Source organism: Helianthus annuus, chromosome 4 (genome assembly GCF_002127325.2).
Source record: "Helianthus annuus cultivar XRQ/B chromosome 4, HanXRQr2.0-SUNRISE, whole genome shotgun sequence".
Classification (NCBI taxonomy): domain Eukaryota; kingdom Viridiplantae; phylum Streptophyta; class Magnoliopsida; order Asterales; family Asteraceae; genus Helianthus; species Helianthus annuus.
In genome coordinates this window covers 50,897,077-50,908,463 of record NC_035436.2, presented here as the reverse complement: position 1 = coordinate 50,908,463, position 11,387 = coordinate 50,897,077, and the positions used below count along the sequence as shown (strand labels likewise).

At 36.0% G+C, this 11,387-nt stretch overlaps 1 protein-coding gene across 1 annotated transcript; it reads left to right on the top strand.

The window, feature by feature from the left end:
- The first annotated feature begins 5,720 nt into the window (after window positions 1-5,720).
- On the top strand, window positions 5,721-9,049 carry LOC118491489. The gene is made up of 4 exons (XM_035989309.1): window positions 5,721-6,084; window positions 6,154-6,396; window positions 6,949-7,308; window positions 7,422-9,049. The coding sequence occupies exons 1-4, from the start codon at window positions 5,721-5,723 to the stop codon at window positions 9,047-9,049; spliced, it is 2,595 nt and encodes an 864-aa protein (XP_035845202.1).
- Window positions 9,050-11,387: the final 2,338 nt, after the last annotated feature.

The following is an 11,387-nucleotide window of genomic DNA, read 5'->3' as shown; positions in this document are numbered from 1 at the left end:
CATATTATGCATGACCAGGTGTACGTCATGCATAATTAGTTGTACTCTTTCAAGAACTCAGCCATTAGAAACATTCAATGTCGTTATATACCACACAACTAGTTTCTTAACTGATTCAACAAGATCACAATCATCTTTTAAACATGTATCAGTCATTATTATCAAGCATAATCACCATCGATTATAATAAAAACTCAAGCCAAACTAAGTGTGAGTTTACTAACCGAGACTCGGGATTCGAAGAACGTCGAGAACAGGAAGAATTTGCTTCGAATGGGAGGGGGATACTGCCGATCGCAAGAGTGAGGGAGAGGGTAGGGTTTGTTTCTTGGGTATGGAATGATAATATATGATCATGTTACGTATACCTATATAAACACATGCTATAGGTCGGTTCCTTCTTTTAGCCGATAATGGGCTCAAGCCCAATTAAATGGCGCTGCAACATGCAGAGGTTAGGGACCCGAATTGTACTGCCACAACATAAAATATCGGGCCGAGATATACACAGCACATGGGGGGGGGGGTTTAGGGAGTTTGATTTGAGTTAATTACTTGGGTAACTAATAATGATAATTATTAATCAACTCACATAAATGTAAAATATTTACGCTAAGGATTCGGGCCTCAAAAGTTTCGAGTTACGCGAGCGAGTTGGATCAACAAGCGAGACACATTGGTTCAAACGGTTTGGGTCGGTTCAACCCGATATGGATAAAATTAATTTAGTAGGAACATAATTAATTTATCAAATAAAAAATGAATATAGTATTCGATTTATAAAAACGAAATAAACGGTTTGTACCTTGAAGTTACGGGTTGTCACATCATCCCCAACTTGAAAGAAATTTCGTCCCGAAATTTAGTACGTAGTCACAGAGGAAGCTAACTAGGTTGCGTGGTTTTCCTGGTTTTTTTCCTGGGGTGTCACAGCCAGTTTGGTGCTCAATTACACATGTTAGTTCAGAAGAAAAGTGTTTTGTGATGACAGATTGGGGTGAGGTTTATGAAATCGATTTGAACAAGAAGACATGTGACCTTTTCATACCAAGCGATTGGAATCATGCTATACAGACAGCAATGTATGTGGAAACTATTGTGCCGGCAAGTCTTCAGTAATACATGTTGTTTGCTAATCCTTTTTTTTTCTTTTTGCTTCGAAATGTTTGTTGAATTTTGAAAAATTCCTTCATCGGATGTAATGTTCTTTTTTTAGTTAATGTTTGCTTTTTACTCTACTATTTGTTTGTGTATTATTTGTTTATAAAGAATTGCTTATATATTATGTTTAGATAAATATAAAATTATATTTTTAATTGTTATTGTATTCCAATGTCAGTACACATAAAAGTTTTTAATAAATATGTCTTCATTAGTGGAAAAAAAAAGTTTTATCAAATAGTTTAATATTTTTGTTGATACGTTTACAGAAGTTCAGCTTTGTTTATAAAAAATTCAAATGAAAATTTAGCTGGTATATAAAACTTATAGGTTTATTATGCAGTTATTTTAAAAATATTTTCAGTTTAGCCCACTTTCCCACTATCCCATGATTTATTAACTGTCTGAATTAATATTAACTTCCATGAGAAAAATTCGGATATTAGCTCTATATAATGTAGTTCTATGACCTTACAGTGTCGCTTTCTTTCTTCGAATTTTGTTTACCATAAAAATCATCATATTGAGTAGCTTTGGAGAGCCAGTTGGAGAATTAAGGTATGTTTTCCTAATCTCTTTAGTTCATCTTTTTTCTACAAATCAGTTTGAATGTGTGTTTGCTTTTTTAGTTTAAACAATAGAATCAAAACCATTTAGGTGTTTGATATGTGTTCAAATACATGTAGACCGATGTCTTATTAAATGTGAACATTCTACCGGTGTCAGATCAAAGCTAAGCACACTTAAGTGTTATATCTAAAACACAGTCTATAATTTATATGAAAAACATAAATTGTGCAAATTATACCTTTAAATTCAAACAATTTTTTATTAAAGCAAACACATAGGCATAATAAGAAGTATGAATCAGTGGTTAGAAAGACTTACAGTGCCATAATTTTTTATTAAGAACATGGGTTGCAAGATGCACAATATGTCCGTAAGCTGATTCAAACTCTCAAGGATAAGCCTAGCTTCTGTCTTTCATATGATCCCTCCTGTTAGCACATTAAAACAGACAAAACCTTACTACTCATTCAATGATGTAGTCATAATCATAAGAAATAAAACTTACAAAGTGTCTGCCAAGTTTTGGATCCAACTCAGCCCCCATTTGTTTATGTTCTAGAGCTTATCTACGCCATGTCTTTAACTCGGTGGTAACATATTGAGGACAACGAAAAATCCTAAGCCCATCAATCTACCGAAACACAGATCTGGCATGTTTGCATAACTGAAGGCCTAAATTCCGAATAACTCTAATCGAATATGAATAAGCATAATAACATCAATCCACAACCGTTAACCCTAAAATTGCCTTAATACAGTTCTGACATGTGTGAATAACTCAAACCCTAAAATCCGGAGGTTATTTATCAAATATGAAGATCCACATCCATTAACCCTAATCGATAATCAAAGAAGGTATTAATCGAATATGAAGAACCCTAGTCGAACAAAATAGCATGATGTATAATATGCTAGGGTTTATAGAGGTAAATACCTTGAAATTTTGAATCGATTGAACTGATGATACGTATGACGGAGAAGAATGGAGTGTACACAAGTATAACCATGGTGAATGGTTGTGGAAACTGTTGATGTCTCGATGAATACGGGATGCAGAGAGGAGCGACTTGGACAAGAAAGAGGGATGAATTCATCGCATATGTGGTTAGGGTTGAGTTAACTGCCGTTATGTAGTATCCGTTTCTTAATTTGGATTATCCGTATTCTGTATCCAAACCGGCCCGTCTCATGTTTACCTGATCCGGTTTGATAACCTGGCCCAAAATGCAAATGTGATATATCTGGCCCATATTGATACAAATTCATACTTTAGTTTGTAATAATTGTTTTATTGTTATTAGTTAACATATTTTTGTTGATTTATTTTTTATTTTTAATATTTTTATTATCCTATATTGTGATAATACATGTTTTCTTTGTTAGTTATAATATTGTATAAATATTCAAGACCTATTATTAGTATTTATCTTATGCTTGAAACTTATGATGATTTAATTTATTTTTCTTTTGTAAATTGTGTTTTTAGATAAAAGCGGTATGTCGTGCCTTCCATTTTTATTAGTAATGTTGGATATAATTGCAAGACTTCCACCAAAAAATGTTGCCCATTGTAAGCTTGTCTGCAAGGAGTGGTGAGATTTCATTTTAGATCGTAAGTTTGTAAGGGCTCATTGTCATTACATGCATGCATCGGCTGATCAAAAATTGTTGATGGTTGGTTGGAAGACTATCAAAGTACATTCCTTAAATTATAAGTCCCCGGGATTTATTTTACCAAGAGGTGTTACCCGCCCGTTCTATGCTCATCCTTCTAGAATGTTTTTTTTGGCAAGTTTGGATGGTATGTTGTGTGTTTGTCTCCAAAAGACTTGTGAGTTGGTTGTTTGGAATCCATTGACGACTAAGTTCAAGAAGTTGGAAAATTCTAATTCGCAAGGTTTCTACAAAGTTGATAGTGATGCTTTAGGATTTTTTGTTGACTCTTCTGATGATTACAACATTTTACATATTAAACGTAGACGAGGTACAATGATCGTCTATATTTATTCGATGGAGCTGAATTCATGGAGTACTGTACGCTTCCTAAAACACCGCCTGTACCACCATTATACCTACCTTTGGTCGCCAGCAACTTTGTGTGGTGGTGGTTTATATTTTGTCGTTACCCAATGCCATGGTCGTTTAGATGGATTGACGGTTATTCGTTTTGATGTGAATTCAAAGTCGTTTTCTGAATTATGTTTCCCCAATGTATATGACGATGAAGTTAGTGGAAGTTTAGTTAACATAAACGAGGAGCTTCATATGTATGTTTGTATCGGAAACTATGACTATAGATGAGAAATTGTATTGTGGAGGCTTAAAAATAAAAGTTGGATGAAGGTTTTTGCATATCCTTATAAGTTGTGGATGCCATTATCAACTATGTGTTCTTTCACATACTACAATTTGCCAGGGACATGTCTCGTGATAACGAAATTTGGAAAAGTGATTGAAATTGATTTGCAACGGGATCATCTAGGTTATTTCTGCCGTATGTTTTTCTATAGGCAAATGCATGGTGCGGTTTACACAGAGACCATAGCTTCCCCGGATTATTAGTTTGAGAAAGTTTTATCTTGTAATTTTCGTAACTTTGAGTTTAAGTGGTACCTTGTAGTTGTCATAATGTTTCTTTTGTTGTTGCTTCTATTTTGGTAATTTGATGTTGCAATTTTTAAAGTTTTGGTTGTCCTTAAGATATTATATATGTTACTAGCATTTTATGTTTTGTGTGACATTATAATTGACTCTTGCCATGCTTTTCTAAAGATATATGTATCAGAAGGTGTTGATATGAGTGAACCTATATCAACTGATTCCGATTCAATTTCTTCGGTCCCTTCGCATGAAACGTCAGCATCTACACGTGTTGAATGTCGTAGGGGCCGTGGTCGTATGGGCCGTCCTCGATTGCGGGAGCGACTTCCTATTGTGACGCCTGATGTTGCATCCTCACAACGGTGTTCTTACGGTGTGGTTATCTATATTCTTGTATTTCTTATGATTTTTTTCATATGCTAACACCCCTTATTGTTCGTTTGTTATGGGGTTTGCATGTTTATATTTACCATGTAAACCCTTTAAACCTGTTAGTGCTACTGTTGCTGTGTATGCAGTTGGTAGTTCTAGCAGAAATGTGGTACGCTATATGCATATGCCAAATGAAAATGTGCAACCTTCTCCGATCACTTCAATTTCGGATTCATTTGCGGTTATACGTACCACTCAGGAAAATATATCTTCTAATGCAACGACTGAAGTTGGGCGTAGACGGACGGGCCAAATGGGTCGTCCTCGATTACGTAATCGCCCTTCTGATTTAACATGTGAGGCTACAAGTACTCAAAGACGTTGGTACGCTTGATTGAGTTCTCATGTTTGTTATGTGTTTTCACCCAATAGCACCCATGATTTTATATTATGTGGGTTAAGCCTTTTAAATTGAATAGGTTTATTGTTATCTTTGCTTTTTTTAGTTGATCGTATCAACAGAGGCGTTGTGCATTATACCAGTAGAACAAATGGAGCTGTGCAATCTTCATTAGGTTCAACGGCTTCACAAACATCTGGATGTCTACATTCGAATTAGGTGGAAGTACCTTCCCGTGCAAACGTCTTTCAAGACAAAAACAAACATCGTAAACATCATATTTTTTCTTGTGATACTTTGTATATATGAACACCTTATATGACATTGATAGTGTTTGCTTACACTTTACTTACCTTTTTTAGGGCGATGTCCGTCGTATTGTGATATCGGTGATGCAAACCATAGTTGTGTTCATTGTGGAGCTATGCTTTGGTATGAGGAACGAACTATTAAAAGTTTAACTCCTCGTGTTCCAAGTTTTTCATTATGTTGTAGTGAAGGAAAGGTTTGCTTGCCATTTCTTCGACATCCTCCTCAAACATTGGGTCGTCTTCTTGATTACAATGGGGAATCATGATCTCGAGTGTTTAGAGAAAACATAAAGCTTTTAAATGCGATGTTTGCATTTACCTCAACCGGTGGGAGAATATCTACGGATTTAAATGATGGTCGTGGGCCTTATACATTCCGTTTGAATGGCCACAACCATCATAATATTGGATCATTGTTGCCTATGCATCCTGATGGACGCCCTAGATTTGCTCAATTGTACGTTTATGACACGGAAAATGAGATTGATAATCGCTTTTATGCTTTGCGAAATTGTGTGTCACCAACGTCTGATCAAGTCATCCTACGCACATTAGTGAATGACTTGCTGTTGATGCTTGATGCGAACAATGCATTGGTGCAGGCTTTTAGGATGGCACGTGAAAGGTTTAATGACAACTCAATGCAACGTCTTACGCTTCGCTTGCTTGGTACGCGAAATAGAAGAGAAGGACAATATTCTTTGCCTACTGTTCCTTAAGTGGCTGCATTGATTCCAGGTGACGGAAATCCTACGGACTCACGTGATATTATTATTGAAGAACGTGGTAGTCGTAGTGCAAAGTGTATATCTGAATTGCACCCAAGTTTTATGGCGTTGCAGTATCCTTTGTTGTTTCCGTATGGAGAAGATGGATTCCATCTTAATATTCCTCTATGTAATATATCTGCATCAAGTAGGCGGCAATCGGTTTCATTAAGAGAATACTATTCTTACCGTTTACAACTTAGGAGGAATGAAGGTAAGACATTACACAAATCTGGCCGTTTATTTCAGACGTATGTTGTGGACTGTTATTCAGCTATCCTTGAACATGAGATGAATTGGTTTAAACAAAACCAAAACACTATTCGTTCGGATTTGTATAACGGTTTATATGATCATATCGCTGATGGTGAAACAAGTTGTGAAGCAGTTGGTCGACGTGTTATCTTGCCAGCAACATTTGCCGATGGGCCAAGATATATGATTCAATAGTATCAGGATGCAATGGCTATTTGTCGTTGGGCCGGGGCTCCGGACCTTTTTATTACTATGACATGCAATTCAAAATGGCCGGAAATTACCCGACACATTCAAGCAATAACCCCTGGTATGAGTGCATCCGACCGCCCGGACATTGTTGCCCGTGTTTTCAAAATTAAACTTGATGAACTTATCAAAGACATAAGGAAAAGGAATATTTTTGGACACACGAAAGTAGGTTTGTTACTAGCATTTCCATTGTTTAAATATTATACGATTTTTTTATTCTATAGCCAGGTGTAATATTTGTTTTGGTCATTTTTTTTAGTTATCTATACAATCGAGTTTCAGAAACGAGGACTTCCACACTCTCATATTCTGCTTTTTTTACAACCTGAAGATAAGATTAATACGGTTGACAATATCGATAAATATATATCTGCTGAGCTTCCTTCGGAGGTGGAAGACCCTATAGCTTTTGGTATTGTTCTTACGCAAATGATGCATGGTCCATGTGGTTTGCTCAACCCTTCAAGTCCTTGTATGCATAACGGTGTATGTAGTAAAGGGTACCCAAAGAATTATTGTGAGGAGACATTCATCCGAAATGATGGTTGGCCGGTTATAAGAGGCCCAATAATTCAAGAGTTGTTAAAGTTGGTTCTCAAGATATTATGCTTGATAATCGGTATGTTGTTCCTTATAACCGTGAATTGTTGGTGAAATATGGTTGTCACATTAATGTTGAGTGGTGCAACCAAGGGATGTTAGTCAAGTATCTTTTTACTTATATAAACAAAGGTCCAGATCGTGCAACTGTGGTTTTGGAAGGTGCTCAAAATAGGACAACGTTTGCGTCCTTATTACATAATGAAAATGAAATTGAGGAATATTTAAATTGTCGGTATATATCTTCTATTGAGGCATGTTGGAAGATTTTTGAATTTGAAATGAAGTACCGTGATGTTGCTGTTGAGCGATTACCTTTTCATGAGGAAGGGTGTAATAGAGTGTATTTTCATGATAATGATGAGGTTGAGGAAGTTGCCCAACGTGCTACGGCTAGCATATCAAAATTTACTGAATGGATGCGTGCAAATGAAAGGTTTCCGCATGGTCGTTCTTTGACATATGTAGAGTTTCCATCAAAGTTCACTTGGCATGAAAAGGAGAAGGAGTGGTTGCCACGACATAGGACGGTTTGTATTGGCCGCATTTATTATGTGAGCCCATCGATGGGTGAAAAGTATTACCTCCGTATGTTATTAAATGTTCAACGTGGGCCATTAAGCTTTAAAGACATTCGTACGGTTGATGGTGTTGAGCATCCAACTTATATGTCTGCTTGCAATGCGTTGGGTTTGTTAGGAGATGATGTTGAGTGGGTAGATTCAATACGTGAAGCTTCTCAATGGCAGTTGGGGGATCAACTTCGTGATTTATTTGTCTGCATTCTATTGTTTTGTACAGTTAGTGATCAACAGAGGTTATTTTTTGATTGTCTACCTTACTTATCAGATGATATTGCTTACAATCGACGCACAATGCTGCAGAATGATGATGTGGTATTCACAGATGAAGAGATTCTCAATTATACATTGATTGAGATTGAAAGAGTTTTAATTGGTCATGGTAAAAGTTTATTAGATTTTCCTAATTTGCCTCAAATTGATCGTCAATTGGTTGATACTATGGAAAATCGGTTGATTATGGCTGAGCGCACCTTCAATATTGAAGAAGAAATGACGCTTTTTCATGATTTATTTCATGGATTGAATGCTGAACAAAGGGAGGTGTTTGATTATGTATGTGATTGTGTTGATAGACGGACGGGTGGTGCTGTTTTTGTTTTTGGTAGTGGAGGGACGGGAAAAACGTATTTATGGAAGACTCTCATTTCCTGTTTTCGTTCACGTGGCCAAATCGTCTTGTCTGTTGCTTCTTCTGGGATTGCCTCTCTTCTACTACCTGGTGGTCGTACAGCGCATTCGCGTTTTAAGATTCCCTTTGAACTTGATAAGGATTCTTGCTGCTCGATTAATGTTGGGACGGATCTTGCTGGGCTGATTAATGATGCTGCGCTTATAATATGGGATGAGGCACCGCTACAACATCGTTATGCATTTGAAGCGGTTGACCGTACTTTTAGAGATATTTGTCGAAATAATATATCTGGTGCAGACCGTCGAGTATTTGGAGGGAAATGTGTCGCTCTTGGAGGAGACTTTCGACAAATTCTTTTTGGAGGGAAATGTGTCGCTCTTGGAGGAGACTTTCGACAAATTCTTCCTGTTATTCCGCTTGCTCCGCGTAGTGAGATTGTTGCTTCGGTTGTAAATAAGTCATCGACTATATGGGGTACGTGTAAGGTGTTTTCTTTAACGATTAATATGCGGTTGAATAGTTCAAGTTTAATGACGATGTTGTAATACAGCATCGAGATTTCAATAAGTGGATTTTAGATATGGGGTCTGGTCGTCTTCCTACAATTTCGCTAGACGGGGAAGATGAGAGAACTTGGATTAATATACCTCGCGATCTATTGATTCCTGTTTCAGATAATCCTATTGAATCAGTTGTTTTAGATACATTTCCTAATATAGAAAAACGATTCACGGATGTTTCTTACCTACAGGAGCGCTGTATTTTATCATCGACTAACAATGAGGTTGATACGATTAATCTACATGTTCTTGATAAGTTGCTAGGTGACAATCATGAGTTATTTAATCTCGATTCCATTTGTGCAAGTACAAATAATATTGAAGAAATGCAGGCTATGTATCCTACGGAGTTTCTTAATACTTTACAGTTTTCTGGCTTACTGAATCACATATTAAAGTTAAAGGTTGGGGCACCAATCATATTGCTACGTAACTTGAATCTCAAGAAAGGATTGTGTAATGGGACCCGTTTAGTGGTTACTCAAATAAGTCGTCGTGTTATTGAGGGCGTTATTATTACGGGTACGCATGTTGGAGAAAGAGCTTTTATTTCTAGAATCGATATGACTCCAACTTCTACATGTTGTCCTTTCCACTTTAGGAGAAGACAGTTTCCCGTGAAACTATGTTTTGCTATGACAATTAATAAAAGTCAGGGCCAAACATTTAAACATGTTTGTGGTTACTTGGTAAAGCCTGTTTTTTCACATGGTCAACTTTATGTGATTGCCTCCTGTGTTACATCTCGAGCTGGTCTACGATTTTATGTTGATAATGATGGCAAGTGTTCTAACCAATTAACAAGAAATGTTGTTTATAAGGAAGTTCTTTATAACTTACCTTTGATGTCAAGTGATGCATTGGTCTGAGTGTTTTGTATGTTGTTATTGAGAAGTTGAATTGCTACCGTGTACGCTTCTATAAAGGTAGCATATTATGTCTCTCTTATTTGAACACTTGTATTTAATGTTTACTTACTTTATATACTGGTTTGGTTGACTAAATATGCCATTTGTAATTACGTTGTTTTGCATGTGGTTTTTATGTGTTTGGTTGTTATATATAGATATATATTTCCTTTATGTATATTTTGTTATTAATATAAGCTTTCCATAACATTTTTTGTTTCCATGTTTTAGGTTCTCATAATATAGAATGGGACATCGGTATATTTGAGACTTGATGCCTGGTATTACTGACCAATGGCAAGTCACTGTAATGGTCACACGTTCTTGGACAACATACATTCCTAGCTCAAATCGTATATTGTCATTTGATGTCATCCTTTCAGATGAACGCGTAAGGCATTTTTTTAATTAATTAAAAACTATAATATATATGTTTTGTAATGTTGCATGTTTTCCTTGCAGGATTGTTCAATTCATGCAAAAATTCCTTTTCATTTGATGCATCTTTTTACTAATCGTTTGGAGGATGGTTGCGTGTATAGGCTATATGGTTTTGAGGTTCTTGTATACGACTCATGGTATCGTCCGTTGAAACGTGATTGCTATGTTAAGTTTATGCGATCTACGTCAATCAGTCCATCAAGAGTTCAACCGAGCTTATTTAGACGTCATGTTTTTGAGCCGATGCCTTTTAACATGCTTGGATCACGCTTGAAGAATGACATATATCTAACAGGTTTAGTTGTTGTTTTTCTCTTTTCGTCTTCATGTCTATATATAATTATATTTTTTATGTAGATGTTGTGGGTGTTCTTCGTGTGTGGGGTTATCTTGATACTGATTTGCGGTCTTCACAATCATATAATCGGGAAGTACGACGAATTTTTTTATCCGATGAAGTGTAAGTTTTTTAGATTGTTTTTGTGGCGCATTCTATGTTTTTTTTTTTTTTTTTTGCTTATTTTGGAATGGTTGTGTTTTTATTAAATATAGTGGTAATAATCTCAATGCTTCTATGTGGGGCCATCTTGCACTTAAGTATACTGATGAGGACATGAGGCGCCATGCCACTAATACAGTTGTTGTTGTATTAACATCTTGCAAGGTTCGATTGTTTGAAGGTATGTGTAATGTAATAGATGAAATATTTGTATGTATATTTTTAATATATGTACTTGATCCATTGGTTTTTTTTTTTTTTTGTTAGGTGCTCCTTGTGTGATGTCAACAGTTGCATCTCAATTATATATTAACTTGTCATCACCAGTTTGTGTTATCTTCAAGACAATGTATATTATTCCTTGTATTAAAGCTTATTTATGTTTTAAAGCATTGTATGTTTTAATGCAACTTATTTTACGTCCTTTGAAGGTTACCGGTGCCTGTTTTATTTAAAGCTAACACACCACAAAATG

Bases quoted from the DNA above. Each gene is read 5' to 3' on its own strand.
- LOC118491489 (XM_035989309.1), top strand. From the start codon at position 5,721: ATGTTTGCATTTACCTCAACCGGTGGGAGAATATCTACGGATTTAAAT. The intron at 6,085-6,153 runs GTACGCGAAATA...CATTGATTCCAG, and splicing joins TCTTACGCTTCGCTTGCTTG to GTGACGGAAATCCTACGGAC. The intron at 7,309-7,421 runs GTATGTTGTTCC...ATATAAACAAAG, and splicing joins GATATTATGCTTGATAATCG to GTCCAGATCGTGCAACTGTG.